The 15,548-nt window shown below is 46.3% G+C and overlaps 5 protein-coding genes across 5 annotated transcripts; 4 read left to right on the plus strand and 1 right to left on the minus strand.

The window, feature by feature from the left end:
- Positions 1–734: 734 nt before the first annotated feature.
- On the plus strand, positions 735–1,430 carry TGAM01_v209027 (hypothetical protein; the record flags this gene model as incomplete). Its single annotated transcript, XM_018807370.2, has 2 exons — positions 735–1,082; positions 1,140–1,430. The coding sequence occupies 2 exons, from the start codon at positions 735–737 to the stop codon at positions 1,428–1,430; spliced, it is 639 nt and encodes a 212-aa protein (XP_018659357.2).
- Positions 1,431–3,867: 2,437 nt separating this feature from the next.
- Positions 3,868–5,283, minus strand: TGAM01_v209028 (TfdA family Taurine catabolism dioxygenase TauD; the record flags this gene model as incomplete). The annotated part of the gene is made up of 5 exons (XM_018807368.1): positions 3,868–4,071; positions 4,148–4,249; positions 4,355–4,726; positions 4,802–5,140; positions 5,200–5,283. The coding sequence occupies 5 exons, from the start codon at positions 5,281–5,283 to the stop codon at positions 3,868–3,870; spliced, it is 1,101 nt and encodes a 366-aa protein (XP_018659355.1).
- A 3,057-nt stretch (positions 5,284–8,340) lies between these two features.
- Positions 8,341–8,676, plus strand: TGAM01_v209029 (hypothetical protein; the record flags this gene model as incomplete). The annotated part of the gene is made up of 1 exon (XM_018807367.1): positions 8,341–8,676. The coding sequence occupies one exon, from the start codon at positions 8,341–8,343 to the stop codon at positions 8,674–8,676; it is 336 nt and encodes a 111-aa protein (XP_018659354.1).
- A 938-nt stretch (positions 8,677–9,614) lies between these two features.
- Positions 9,615–11,803, plus strand: TGAM01_v209030 (beta-glucosidase; the record flags this gene model as incomplete). The annotated part of the gene is made up of 6 exons (XM_018807366.1): positions 9,615–10,387; positions 10,461–10,632; positions 10,687–10,725; positions 10,788–10,804; positions 10,855–11,210; positions 11,304–11,803. The coding sequence occupies 6 exons, from the start codon at positions 9,615–9,617 to the stop codon at positions 11,801–11,803; spliced, it is 1,857 nt and encodes a 618-aa protein (XP_018659353.1).
- Positions 11,804–12,847: 1,044 nt separating this feature from the next.
- Positions 12,848–14,891, plus strand: TGAM01_v209031 (major facilitator superfamily transporter; the record flags this gene model as incomplete). Its single annotated transcript, XM_024550469.1, has 6 exons — positions 12,848–13,203; positions 13,251–13,409; positions 13,482–13,704; positions 13,755–14,089; positions 14,156–14,555; positions 14,622–14,891. The coding sequence occupies 6 exons, from the start codon at positions 12,848–12,850 to the stop codon at positions 14,889–14,891; spliced, it is 1,743 nt and encodes a 580-aa protein (XP_024404803.1).
- Positions 14,892–15,548: the final 657 nt, after the last annotated feature.

A 15,548-nucleotide genomic window follows, 5' to 3' on the forward strand; every position in this document is an offset into this window, starting at 1 on the left:
AGCATCTAACCAGAAAGGGAGAAATGATTGCCACGCTAAAATCCGTTGCCAGACTGGTAGTCTATTTCGAAGGTCCCGAAATATCGCTACGAGCCGAACATGTGGCAAAACGCTCTGGCGTCATTGTTGGAATATTAGGTGCGTATTGTAGCTATAGTTGTCAGCCAAGAGCAATTAATTCCACATGTTCAATGCAAACTGCAGCGAGATACCTATTAGTTACTTGTTTATCGCCGTTGTATAAGTCGAACACAACTGATCAGGATACTATGTGTATATCTCTGCTCTGGAATTACGAAGCAACGCAATAGTAGCTATCTATTTGCGACATGTTCATGTGAATTTTGCAGTTGAGGAAAGAGACTCTCATTAGCACAGTAGTGCTCTAAACATTGCGGACATTAGAAGAATCCGTAAATCCCCGCATTTTACCGCCCGCCGTTTCTTGTTTGAGGCCTATCTTGGTGTGCTGCGCTCCGCCGTAGCCGAGTTGCTTGTATAGCGTCAGGGTAAGTTCACAGGTTCCCAGCGGCAAATATTCCCGATAATCCTTGCAAGGTTTTGCCAAGTTCAGCTGTCAACCCCTAGCCATTCAATGGCGTATCGTAGCTACATGTTAGTAAGTTGGAGACTTGCCACAGCCCAGTGTAAACGTCGGGCTTACATACTCATAACGTACAATGTCGGCCTAATGATGCTACCAGTATCGGGCTAACCCTTGCGTTTGTCGGCATATGGGCCTAAGCGAACGCCTTCCAATTAGACTTTCTCATAACATCAAACAAGTCCGACTAATCGCCCGTCGAAAGCAGCCAGCTACTACTCAACTATACCACCTACCACTATCTTTTCACCGTAACTTGGACCGCCAGCTATACCAATTGGGCGCTGAGATGGAGGCCCTATCTGTGCCAGAATTGAATCGCCAAGTGGTTACCCGATACTTCCAGGAGTTCTGGACCAATGGGAACGCCGACATTGTCGACGAACTGTGCGACGACAACGTAACTATCTTTTACCCCATGCATGGCCGAATGGTTGGTAAAACCGCCGCCAAGGAAGTCATAGCCAGGTTCAAGCAGGTTAGTTTCAGCATGAACTGGGTCATTAGATATGCTAATAGCAGAAACTCTCCCCAGTCCTTTCCGGACGTCTCATTCCGATTGCTTTCCCCGTTCCCTCTCATTGCCGAAAGCGACTATGTAGTTGCGCGGTGGTTCGGCGGGGGTAAGCATACTGGGCCGGCATTCTATGAGTTGCCTGTTGGGAGTCTGCCCACGCCGAATACTGGTAAAGAAATGCGGTTTTCCGGAACTACAATCTACAGGTTGCAGAATGGTAAAATCATAGAAGAGACTGGTGAAGAGTCTGGCCTGGTGGCGCTGCAGCAGCTCGGTTTGATTAAGATGAATGATGGCTTTGCTCCCTGAGCTTCCATTAAATCGCATGTTTTACCACAAATTGATGTTGGATTCATAACTGCTTGGGGTGGATTATGTTCAATTTTAATGTTCATATTAAATTATATATATACACATTCTTGTTGCTCTCATCATCATATTAGTCCAGCTAATAGCTCATTTACTTTGTCATGTCCGATGCGTTGTAACAGCTCTGCAAACCTCGCAACAAAGAAAGCGCTGTGGTCAATTCGCTTACTTCTCGAGGCTGCGATGAAGTAGACCCATGTTAAAGAGTTTTCTCCCAATGCGTACGGCGGTATCTTGGCCACAGTAGCCTGAAGCCGGTCTAGCAGTTTGTTGAGATCATCATAAGATGAATCCGAGTCTGGACTGCTGCTCTCAATGGGAGTACTGGACGCTGGCATTGTGTAAATATGACATGCTTGTGCCACTGCACTTTCTATTGCGGAGAAGATTTCGAATAGTTCTTTTTGGTTGAGCGACAAGATCTGTTTTCCGTCTGCGGCTTGGTTCTCTTTGCTAATGATTTTGTTGAATTGGTACAAGGGACAGACAATTGCTTTCAACCTATTCATGAAGCAACTATGTGTTAATAAAGAACCTGATAAATTGAGATTGTAATTTGAGACGTACAATTGGACTTGGTCAAGTAAAAACCTGCGCGTTGCCTTCTCGGCTGGGTCAGTGCTGAAAGAGCTATCCTTGTGAACCCAGAATTCGGCTAGTTTTAGAAGAGCAGGGCACTCCCTATGGCCACATATCATGTCATCTATCATCAAGCCTAGGATAGTAGCCAGGGGCGCGCAAGAGTCCGTCTCTGGCCGCGCTGAGACGTGCCTCAGCTCGGCAATCGCGGTTGACCTGTAGCTGAGTCTATCGACCATGGTCTTTGCCCCTTGAGCGATTTGGATGTGGCTTGCAGATGCTGCCAAAAATGCGCTTCTCACCATTGGGTTGTTGAAGGCTAGTGGCAGTATGTGTTTGATGTATCCTTGGGTAGTCGACTCAGTGACATCCAGTGTCGGGATGATGTTCTCATAGACTGGTAAACAGATGATTAGCGAACAAACTGAAGCCAAAGAATGCCGCATGGTCACTTACAATTCCTCAAGAGGAACTCTTCAGAGGCATCTTCGATGTTGATGTGTGGCAGCATGTCCAGGCTGGGATATAACATTGGCTGTTGCTGGTAGGCTTGCCACTGATATGGGCTGCCCAAGAGTAGAGAAGCGTCACTGGGGGCCAAGCCCACTCCTTGGTTCGGATTCGACACCGACCAAAGGAATATACCTGGGCCAAACTGTGAGAGCTGGTGGATGTTTAATACTGGTGCGTCTGCTGTGGCAACCAAAGCCAATACACATTTCTTCCAGTTGGTGGCTATCCCATTGAGGCGGTCGCCCTCTGCTCGGAGACGTAGGACTTCCTGTTCGAGGGCATTCATATAATCCTTTGTCCTTTGTCTATGACTCCTATAAGATGGTCAGCTTTATTCCAATTGTTTCATCCCAAATCAACTTCCAACATGCCTCTGTGCTCGTAAGATCTGCTGCTTCCTCCTCTTGGGAGGCTGGCCCTTCTCGGGCGTGGCAGCGGCGACAATCCCATCATCAGGTACCAATGGCGGCAGGAATGAGAATGTGCCGAGAATGTTTCTCTGGCGACTTTTAATCGAATTATACGAAGTTGCGTTTTCCATCTTGACCAAGGTTTGCTCTGGTCTGATGTCACTGTTGGGTTTGCCTTCGTAGATGAACATCGGACAATCGGCTTATTAGCTCTCTGGACTGGTCATGTGATTTAGGCGCGGAAGCTGTTCTAAATCGTCAGCCGCTACTAAAGAGTATAATGTAGCTATGCTTCGGCAGTTGTCCTTTTTAATTTATTGCTATTATCGGTTAAAGATAGATGTATAGCAGAGGGTATCGTCAGAGATATTTGCGTCCTGCAGGCATTACCTTCAGAGTAATCCTTGAGTGCTACATAAAGATAGGATGTGTGGATCATATAACTCAGTTGAGCAATCGAGTCAGGGATGGCATCAGGGATGCAGGGTCAGCCTTTGAGGGAGGCTAAATGAGACGCACTGTGCACCTCATCAGGGCAATTCAGATGACAAATGCGCGATGCCCGAATAGGTAGGCTTCACGGAATCGACCAGAGCATCTATTCCGGTGGAATGGCTAGGGCGAGAAACGACTGGCATTAATCAGCCCATGCTAGATTTGAAATCGTAGGGCTATCCTCTTAGTGCTGCATGCTAACTTCTGACGTCGACTCGTCGACTGCGAACCAAATTTGCGTTCTCCATGGCGCTCCGGATGTGGTTCCCCGTTTTCTACAACTCCTCCGACATACTTCTTAAAGTGGTACTATCGCTGTGGTTGTAAAGTCTCCGGCGCGCCTCCTTAAGTCATACAGTAGCAGCCGCTAGGCCGTTCATCTACCAAACCGATTCCAGGCCACTGACGCCCGACGGCTTGTCCGCCTGACTTGTCAGTCGGACCCCATGGCGGAGGCCCTCCTGGGGATTGTGGTGGTCAAAGTCTGAGATGGCTGTGTGCGCAGTTACGCGGTTATCCCATAGTGCAACCGTGCCCTCCTCCCACTTGACCCGAACTTGGAAGTCTTGCCCCAGCGCGATGTGCTATAAATTCAAGGTTAAACGGTTAGTGGGATGAGTTCTGTGACATGTATCGGCAATTTTGGGGGCCGACGCTTACATTAAACAGTAGCTGCAAGAGGGCGTCTGACTCTTCGTGTTGAAGGCCAATGATGCGTTTCGTGAACCCCTTATTGACAAACAAGGCTTTTTCTCCGGTGACCTTAACAACAACCATGGTCAGCGATACTCCTTCATGTTGCAGATGTTCCAAAGTGTGCGACGTAGTATGCTGTTATAAAGAAGACAATAGTGCTAGTATACTCACCGGATGGACCCTCACGATAGGATGCTCGCTCTTCACTGGCTCCCGTCTGACGTGCTTCCCGTCCCGTCGCGCATTGTCGGCTTGATTGAAGCCACTATGTTCAGCCCGAAGGCCCTCTAGCAGCGTCTTAATTGGCTGAGACAGGCGGGCATATGCTGCAGTCTGTGACGCCCAGGCGGTATCGCCTCCGGTTGGTGGGACAGAGAGCAGGGTGAGAATGGTAATACCCGGCGGTTGGTGCTCGTAGGAAACATCCGAGTGGTAACCTGTAGTGGTTAATCTTTCTCTTCGCTGCCGTGCTCGGTACTCGTTGTCGGGGCCTAGGTATATATTGTGGAACTCGAGGTGGTCTTTGACGTGAGCTCCAACGGGCTTGGCGACGTGTTAGTACTACCATGTCCGCCAAAATGTACATAGATGTAAGTGTGTAAAAGTGAATTTACTTACATGAACATGCAATGGCCCGAAGTATCTAGCAAAGTCTTTCTGTTTTTCTGGGCCTATATCTTTAAAGTCTTGGTCGCGGAAAATGACCACTCCTCTCTCAGCAATGAGCAGGGCAAGTTCATTCTTTTGAGTGTCGTTCAACTGAGAAAGCTGAAGGCCTCGAATCTCAGTGCCGATGACTGGAGTGAGTTTGGAGACTTTGAGCTCTGAGTTGCTACTGGAAAGAAGAGCAGACTTGGCTTTGTCTGCTTCCAGCCCGCGATCCTTGAACTCAAATGGTTGGATCGGTTCAAAGCGAGTCTCTTCGTCATAGACGGGGAGATATTGATGATATTGATACTTTGTTTAAACAAATTAGACAAGTCCTTGCTTTTTGCTGTGTGTTTCGTGTACTTTACCTGCTGATGGATGGCATCGTCATATGCTAACGTGAGCCTCCCGACTTCATCGCCTGACTGCGTTACTGTCTTTGTAGTCGACATTCTTAAAACGGTGATTCAATGACACGTTTTTGGACACAATGTTTGTTGGAAAAAGCTCAAATGTGTATTACAATACGACCTTGACAAACTTTAGTCGTGCTGCACTATGTATTAAATATCTCTAGCCAGTGTACGGCAATGCACAGCTTTGGCTGTTCTACACTCGGAACATCGGCACCTTGCGCCAATATTCCTCTCGATGGCGGCATCCGAGCTTCAATCGTGATCGATTAGCTATATGGTGAACTGCGGGGTTTTGCGATTGCGGAGGTTATGTGAAGGGCTGAGTTAACTAATATTGCGTACTTACAGAAGCACGCCTTGCAGCGACCAAACATGTAATCGCGGGGGTGTTGCGGCTTCAGTACTAGATCTTGGTGCGTTTCGTAATGGACTCTACTTTGAGAATGCTATTGACAGAAAGAGACGTATCAACTCTTATCAGAACCTAGATAAAGTCTGGCGATACTATTGAACGATTGGCGTTGTCGCAAGCATGATGAATATCGGCTAAATTTAATGCTTGAGTCGTGATTTTCACCAAGATGACGCGACAGCGGGATGCGCTGGGTGCTAACCAAACAAAGGATTACTAATATTAGACAAGCGACACATGTAAATGTGTGCAAACAACGCAATAGGCATTTGATCTTCGTCTTTTTTGTCAATTCGATCGCTAAGAGGAAACTATATTAACCTGTTGCTGCAGCATTGAAGCGTTGGTGCCATTTACAATACATTACTATGTGCCCATATTGACTTGTTAAGTGACATACCGACATAATCAGAACTAAGAGTTTTTAAGAGGATGGAAGCATCTAGAGATTTACTAGCAACAGCCCCTCTGTCCTCGGTAATAGAGTTGTGACCATTCGTTGTTTGTAGCCTGTAGCTCATATGCTACAGAGGCATTCCCAGAATTTGATTCCGGAATGGTATGCAGCCATAGAGAACTCATCTCTGTTGATTTCGAATGGCGGCTTTAACTTCACCCTTCTAACTCTACGTAAGACTTGTTGAAGGCAGATTCATATTACGCAGAAAAATATGAAAGTTGTTATCTTCAAGTATTAAAGTCGCCCTCTTACTACGCCGTTTGAAGGGATCTTACGGTATTGTAGCTGAACCAAAGCATATTCTTCGTCATATTAGTCTTGCAAGGCGCTTCATACCTATCAGTACCTATCTTAACATTTATATCAATACAGTGCTCAAGCGCTTTGTAGACTATATGTCTATGCGCTTCATCGCTCTTCTTAACATCATCTATGAGTACATAATTTTTTCTTTTACTACACTGCGGCACGATTACGAGTTCGACATCACCCAAGAGCTAGAGATTGATGGTAGATTCGACTGCGACAATCTACATCTTCCCCAGTGACTACACCGTTTGGCATATATCGCACATATATCAAGACGCCCATCACCGTAGACATCGATCGCCATTTGTGTGCCTAGTCTCACCATCTCTCCACTAATATAAGCAATTTCTTACAGTATATACTACATAGAGCGGAGGCTATCTACACCATCGAGCTAGATGTGGGCGTCGACATGAGTCTATGCTCGCGTGACGTAGATAATACGCGCTGGGTCTTGGGCTGTCGGGACTCAAACGACGATGAAATCACAGCTGATGGCGATTGTATTCCAGTTGTAGGAGTGTAGGTGGCTGTTTCGGATCGTCAATTCTCATCTATGCTAGTTCTTAGCGACGCCAAAGTGCAAGAGGGTCGACCTCCATAAGCACCAAATGCTTCCTGCGAGAGTGCGCGTCGTCATTTCTAGGGGCCCCGAGAAGCCTCTATCGCATGTGAATAAGCTCAAAGACAGGTTCCTATGCAGTGTGTAGCTCATCATCTTAGAGTAACCTCGGAGGGCGAGCGCCTTTGACTAAATCTCGAGTCATCGCCTCTTCTACACTAAAGATGCGCTGCAGGAAGTCACAAATAGCATGAAGTATGGTGCGGATATGAATGAGGATGCTCTCTGTTTCTACTTTCAGTGCGCTCTGCCAACTGGGTAGATGCCACGACTGATTTGTGTCTTCTAGCAAAGTATAATGGCTGTAGCCCTCCTCGTGGAAAAGTTAGGTGCAACTATCGGAAGAGGGTTAGGCTAATTTTGTGATAAACCATTAAAGCTATGTTGCCAGTTGGAGAATCGCTGACACCAAGTGTGCTCCAGATAATCACCTCCATACAGTACTCCGCCACCAAAGGGCTTGGGGGAAATTTGGCGAGCTCAGCTCTGTTACTGAGGCCAAGGACTTTCTAGGAGCCCGAATGGTCAGCCGTCCCCTGCAAATGTTCCGCGTGGGTTTAGACGCCTGCCGGACCTATTCGTTGATCATGATACCTTATTCGTCATAACTCATTGAGCTACATTCCGGAGCTATCCTTGAACATTGGGTTCTTGTTCGAAGCCGTTGATGACTGATGGTTTGAGCAATGTACATGGAGCGAGGACGACACTAGGTGGATTCAATTGAAGTTCCCAGCCATGAGCCACGGTGCGTTAACAATTGCAGTCTTCGGACTTCGTGGCGACAATAAGATAATAACCATGGTTCCACAACGAAAGAGCCATTGTCGCCTCATCAGCTCTTTCTGAACATTTCCACTTGGCAGGAATGATAAAAGTAGAAAAGAGCAAGCTTGGCTATGCTATGCTATGGGGGTGGGGATTGAGATAGCTACCTTTACCTTCAGCCCGTCATTCCGAATGAGAAGCTCGGGAGAGTTTTGTATCCCATGTCATCGCTTTAAGGCGGACAGAATCCCAGAAAACATCAAAGTTCTGAAAGATCACCTATTCATTAAAAATTGATAAAACAAGAATTATAAGTCATATCAACAAGTTCCAATATTATCTATCTAAACGAAATTAGAAACTATTATTATACTATCAGGAACTACTTTTTAAATACTCTATAAGTCTAATATTTACGAAAAGCACTCACTCCTATTGTAAAGTATAAAGATTTCTCCCGGTAACCCCCAGGCCACTCACGACACATTGGCCGGCGCCGGCATGGTCGATGGCTCAAATACCATGATTTCCACCTGGGCCACTGCCTATGTTGTGGTAAAGGACGTTCATATTATCCTGAGGAACGATAAGGAGTTCTCAGAGGCGGAAAGGCTGGACATGCAGAGCTGCTCGTCGTCTGGGGGCGGATTCCTTTGCTTCCAGGCGTCCAAGAGCAGCTTCAGCTTGGACCACCATGAGGCATTCACTATGAAGAGCGACAACAAAACAATCTCAATCAAGATCCCAGCTCCTCAAATCCTGGGGTGGTGCTCGCAGTTGGCGCCGCAGGATGACTCATTGCCCATGTACACGCCGTTTGGTGCAAATAAGTTTGAGAAGCTCAAGGGTGAACAGTGACAAGCCCGTGCCCGAGCCTAGTTCTTAGGCACTTCCTCTTTCGTCTTCGGAGTCTGTCTACAAGGAGCAATGCGGGAGAAGTTGGCCAATTTGCAACCATTTCAGATAGTTCATAAGTCAATTCATTACACGTGTTTTGAGATTCTCTTCCGTCTTTCTTTTTATGTGCATTTATTTCCTGACCTTGAGGGGTTTCTGTTTTGTTATCTCATGGTGCTAGCCTCATTATTGGTTTACGCCTTCATCGGAGGCTGGCTGTTTGAGTATCACGAGTGTTTAGACCACTTTGTGGCCAACATGTCCCAGCTGGTTTCATCATGTTTTATGCCAGTCCAAAGTTCACACTAAAATATAGAAATTTCCGCATTTGCTCGCGACTCTACAATAGTACTCGCTCGTTGATACGTAAACATTTTCACTCCCCAAGTTTACAACTCAGTTATTCTTCGTAACAATGAGGCTTTGCTTGCAGGGAATGAATGTGCAGGGATATATGTAAGCCGATACGCTTCTTTATACTCCGCAGTTCCGAATACGCTTAAGTTAGTGCGCGTATTCCGAGCCTTGTGATTGGATGCAGTTCATCTCCGATCAAGACCGAGTATTCCGGTACTGTAATTGGGTGAAACTCATCTCCTATTTTGACTGCTTAACACGATCGATCTCGTATAGATGGTTAGTTTTGCTAAATTGAGAGCTGTCATTATCTCTGGGCTGGCGTAACGGAATCCTTCAGGTTAACTCCTTGATGTAGTAGTTGACAAGGTTCAATCAGGGGATGTCTACTTAGACCACTGTTAATGTTATTACTGGTTAACGAAATGTCCCTAAAGCTTAATATTATCTCATTATATAAAGTCCAATACCATCTCTCCAGAAACATTATTTCACACATCCTATCATTGCACTGAGCCCTTTGCCCTTCTACATTTTTCATCATGAGAGGCAAAATACTCCTGCCTGTCTTTGCTGTCCTCAATTCATTTGTGAACGCTCAGGAGAAATATGTTCTTACGACGGGTCCGACAGCGAGATCGCAGTGCGCTGCCACTACCGCAGTGTCTCCTACATTTTCCTTCTCAACCTTTGCTTATACTCAGTCAGAGACCTATCGCTATGCAATTTCTGTTCCGTCCCCTACTTCCACTGAAACATTTGCTGCTCCTTTCTCCGCTCTCAGCTCTTTGATCCCCTTTGTTGCCACAACCACCTGGGGTAGCTGGGACCCTAACGCTACTGCGACTGCAACCGATTTTCATGACAAATATGGCAGTGCCTCATGGAGTGCGCTTTGGGAGAACGCGCGCCCGTTCCTTAACAATTTCACATCCACCGGCATCTATAGTACAACTGTTTCGCCGACACCAGTGCCAAGTGCCGAACTTATCTTGCCGCCAAGAGATTATTTTGGCCCAACGGACTGTTACAATTTCCCCGATGGCTTCATATATGGCGTGGCTGGATCAGCTGCCCAGATTGAAGGTGCTACCAGCCACGAAGGAAAAGCGCCATCCGCAGCAGATATCATCGCCAAAGATCAACCTAGCCAAGATTATGTGACGGATGAGAATTACTACTTATACAAACAGGATATTGAGCGATTGGCAGCTATAGGGGTAAAATATTACTCCTTCTCCATCCCATGGACTAGAATTCTACCATTTGCTGTTCCAGGTTCACCTGTCAATCAGCAAGCTATTGACCACTATAAGTAAGCTAATCTGATACTTTGTATTCCGACCACATATGTCTCAAAGGTCGATGACTGACTATTCTTTTCCCAGTGATCTTATCGATTTCGTGATAGCAAAAGGAATGCTCCCCGTCGTGACGTTGATTCACTTTGATACACCATTGCAGTTCTACGCCGCAAATGTCTCATCTTTATATGACAAACCGTCTGTGGGTTATAACAACGGAGCTTATCAAAATGAGACCTTTGTGGATGCTTTTGTTGTAAGTAGACTTCCAAGCCATTGATGTCTACCGTACTTACTCTTTATTGTTTAGCACTATGGAAAGATTGTCATGACACATTTTGCTGATCGAGTTCGTTGAGACCAACCCCTTCTATAAAATTGACAGCTTATACTAATGTTTTACGTTTCAAGGTTCCTCTCTGGGTCACGTAAGAGCACGGTTCTTATTCTACAATCAATAACTAACCTTTGTCACCAGGTTTAATGAAGCATTTACTTACTGCCAGAATGGACACGCTGTAGATTCAGTAATCAAAGCACATGCTCAGTTGTATCACTTTTATCACGAACAGATCAACGGCACAGGCAAAGTTGGAATGAAATACAGCAATTTATTTGGCGTGCCGCTTGATCCGTTGAATACCTCTCACGTTGAGGCGGCCAACGATTACAATAATTTCCAAGTAGCAATCTTTGGCAATCCGATTCATCTCGGCACGGACTATCCTGCTGTATACAAAGAGCGAGTTCCAGACTACGTTCCTCTTACAAAAGAGGATCTGGACTATATCAAAGGGACAGCGGATTTTTGGGGAACCGATGCGTATACTATTGGTAAGTTTCGTCAAGTTCAGCTCCTCTCCCATGATTCTCATCATGAACTTCAAGACATTACTTAGCAACGGGCCAATCCTGACACTTAATCAGCTGTAATCTCACCTCTGTCAGCGAGCGAGTCACCGTGCCTAAACACCCCATCCAACATATTTTACCCCGAATGCGTGCAGCAGAGCTGGGGTGGGAAGTTTGGTTGGAACGTCGGATACGCCAGTCAAACATATGTCTATATCACCCCGACCTATTTGCGCCATTACCTGTCATACTTGTGGAATACGTACCGCTCTCCGATTATCGTTACCGAATTTGGCTTTCCCGTCGTGAATGAAGCCGCACTGCCACTGGCACAACAGCTTTTCGATTCACCTCGCAGCCAGTACTATTTGAGCTTTATGAGTGAGATACTGAAGAGCATCTGGGAGGATGGCGTGCAAGTCCTTGGTGTTATTGCGTGGAGTTTTGTCGACAACTGGGAATTTGGGGACTTTACGCCACATTACGGAATGCAGACTGTGGATCGAACAACGCAGGAAAGGCATTACAAGAAGAGCTTGTTTGACTTTGTCGATTTCATTCAAGCTAGAACATAGCCAAATCAGAAATATAGAGCTATTTAGATCTGCTGGCTCCACTTATATATTTCGCATTAGCCAACTTTTGGATTGACCCTTGGCCGCTTCCTCCCAATCATCGTACGTATGGAGTACTCAAATCTTGCATAGCCGTCATGCACTCCAGAAAGGGCCGTTACTACAGATAGAATTTGCGATAGTGGTCTTTCAGGTCATTAGCGAGACGCTGTATCCGTCCGATCGTACACGTTGACACGAAGGTTGCGGGCCATCAATGATATCTATACTAGTTATGCAGATATCCATACAAAGCGATGAGTCGAATGTCATGGGTTCTAGCCATCAATATGAAGAAGAAAGTAGTGGGCGTTGAACTGTAATAGCATGATACATTTGCCGTTTTGATCAGACTGTCTACAATGCACGAAATATCGCCTCTCGGATTTGGCAAGTTCCTGATATTGGCAAAGCGATATGACGAATGGTTTCATAGGTTGTTTAGGAAGATCGGGGCTAAACATTGCTAGCTGCCGCCGTCCTATCGAGATCCGAGTCTCCGAAGATCCGAGTCCAATTTCTAGCGGGGCGTATTATTGAGCAACAACACTATCCGCTCTTAGACACATCTACCATCGTCCAGTTTCCCCTTTTAGAAAAAGCTTCGGTAGTTTGTTTACCTTGGTAGAAGCACAACCTTGGTAACACAGTCGATCTCTGGTGGTTTGCCACTAATAAAGAAGCGTACAGCAGCTGGGCGAAGCCTTGTTGGACAGTTGCTTGCTACTGTAGGGAGCAAATGCTAGATTGGTAATCAGTCACCTTCGCAAAAAATTGACAACTTTTTACCTGATGGCGACATCTATTTTTTCTGCTGTAACCCTTTTTCTAGACTATTGGCAAAGACTTGAACGTAAGCGATCATGGTATATTGGATATATTTCCCATTCGCAAGTGACGTAGCCTTTGCAAGAGCCTATGCTCCGACATATATACGGGAGATAGGAGCAAAGGCTTGAGCGCAAACGGATAGCAATTCGCTGGCAATACTCAGAGATGGCCAAGATGCATCCGAACGAAGAGAACCAATCTTCGGCTGTTGACAAGAAACATGATTACGGCGAAAATGATGCTTCTCGAAAGTCATCTCGACATGAAGAGCCCTCTTCCCAGTTCAATGCGCAAGACGATGCAGAGCAAGAGGACTCAACCTCGACTCGGACGCGAACAGACAAAGACCAGGATCGAACCGCTGCCAGCGAAGCGACGTACGGACATGGAGAATTCAAGTCAGGCTATCTATCTATGGGTGGAGGAAAGCCCCATCCTCCGAAGCTGCTTGGAGAAAATGAAGCATATTTGGTCGACTTTGATGGCCCAGATGACCCTAGTCATCCGCATAATTGGCCAATGAGGACCAGGTGAGTGAGAGTGAACGCAGCGCCTCAACTAAAGTTAACCAATCAAGGATAATTATACATGCTGTGATGAGCTATACGACTTTCGCGGTCACTTTCGCCAGCGCCATATATTCACCTGCTGTCCCAAAAATCGCAGAACATTTCAGCGTTTCTTCTGAAGTCGCAACATTAGGCGTCTCATTATACGTTCTTGGATTCGTTTTCGGGTGCGTGAAACACAAAGTTTTGGGCCTATCACTTAGCAACTCTCGAATATCTGCTCACAGTACTTACTATAGGCCGATTGTATGGGGACCTTTGAGCGAGTATATTGGTCGCCGAATACCCCTCGTCACCGCTTGCTTTGGATGCATGGTCTTCCAGTTTGCAGTAGCAGTGTCCAAAGACCTTCAAAGCGTCATGATCAATCGCTTCTTTGCAGGGTTCTTCGGAGTGAGCTTTTTGACCATTTGTGGCGCTGTCTGTGCGGATCTTTTCGACAGTAAGATCCGCGGGCTTGCGGTAAGGCTGACTGATCACAGAGACTGTTCCAAAGCTGACCAAGGATACAGATCACAGTTTACACCCTCTGCGTTTTCATCGGCCCCCTAGTTGCTCCATTTGTTGGCGGCTTCATCGTAGCGAGCCATCTGGGTTGGCGCTGGACGCAATATATCGCGGGCATCATGTGCGCTTTGGCGCTCGTCTTGAACGTATTCTTGCTCCGCGAGTCGTATGTCCCGATTATCTTGACGAATAAAGCAAAGAGACTGCGACAGCAAACAAAGAATTGGGCTATCCATTCGAAGTTGGAAGAGACAGAAGTCAATTTGAAGGATGTCCTCAACCGCTACTTTCTACGGCCTCTTCATATGCTCTTAGTTGAGCCAATCGTACTGCTTATGAGGTATGTCACCAAAGATACGCTTATCCTTGCGTAACAGCATGTGAAATATTGACTATTCCATCCCAGTCTTTACGCGTCATTCATTTACGGGCTTCTCTACCTTTTCCTGACGGCCTTTTCCTTCATCTTCCAGGGCGTTTATGAAATGAAGCCTGGAGTAAGTGGGCTCCCTGAGTTGAGCGCCGTGGTAGGCTGCGCGGTCACTCTTGTCGTGATGATACTTCGGGCGCCAAGATACCGTCGCAAGCTAGAGGCAAATAACGGCGTTGCGATACCAGAATGGCGATTGCCAGAAGCCATGGTTGGCGGAGTCTTTTTCGCAGGTGGATTATTCTGGCTTGGTTGGTCCGGCTATCGTGAAGAAGTTCACTGGATGGTGCCAGTCATTGGAGGTGCGGTCACTGGATTTGGCATTTCTCTCGTCTTTCTTCAACAGTTCAATTATTTGATTGATGCTTATACTCAGGTGAGTGTCAACATCATTAACTTCCATCGTCCAAACCCAAGTAATTGTCGCTAAGAATTTAAACAGCTCGCAGCATCAGCGCTCGCGGCAAATGTTTTTCTACGCTCAATATTCGGCGCCGTGTTTCCTCTCTTTGCATCCTACATGTTCAAAGGCATTGGCATCCAGTGGTCTCTTACGCTATTGGGATGCGTCACTTCATTGCTTGCGCTTGTGCCATTTGTATTGCACTTCAAGGGCGCTCAAATTCGCAGCATCAGCAAGTATATTCCAAAAGAAAACCTACAGGTAACTCTTCCAAAACCTGCTACTGCGAGGAATGCACGAAGTGCATAAACGAGCAGATGCGACGCTTCTTTAATTCTGGAACGCAATTAATGGACCGCGATATGGTGAATTGTATAATCAAGGCGGAAAGGTAATAGACAGATATCCGGGAGTATCAGGACTTGACAAGAATGAAAAAGGTTGGTAATGTGTTCTTATGGATATAGAGAGCGAATTATTTAATGCAATTTCTCCAAGATCAATTGTTTAAAACACCTCTACGCCGCGCATTCTTGCCTCTACAACGTGAATGCACGTTTTTTAGGTCCCTTCACAATACTTCAAAATCATTTACTATCTGCTTGTGACAATTGCAGACAATAAATCTTCCGTCAACTTATACAGCAACACAACACAAAGTCTCGGCAAAGCAGCAGTTTCACGGCAACAACTTGTCACTTTCAAAGTGTTCACACTTCGCCGGCAATTTGAAGCCAAGCCCCGATTGCTGCGGGAACACGGATCGGGCAGGTGGGGTAATGGAGACAATAAGCGGATCGAAGCCGCTCAGCGACAAACAATGACGTTTTGGCCGTGGAGCCGGTGGTGACATGCATCGCGATTGCGAGGAGTGGGCGGGGATTGTGACGAGTCTAGTTTTGAGTAAAGTCGTGGACAATCAGAGCAAACAGGAAGTTGAATGAGGAGCTTCGCATCGTTGAGGAA

This window comes from Trichoderma gamsii, assembly GCF_001481775.2.
Source record: "Trichoderma gamsii strain T6085 chromosome Unknown Scaffold_41.2, whole genome shotgun sequence".
Taxonomy (NCBI): domain Eukaryota; kingdom Fungi; phylum Ascomycota; class Sordariomycetes; order Hypocreales; family Hypocreaceae; genus Trichoderma; species Trichoderma gamsii.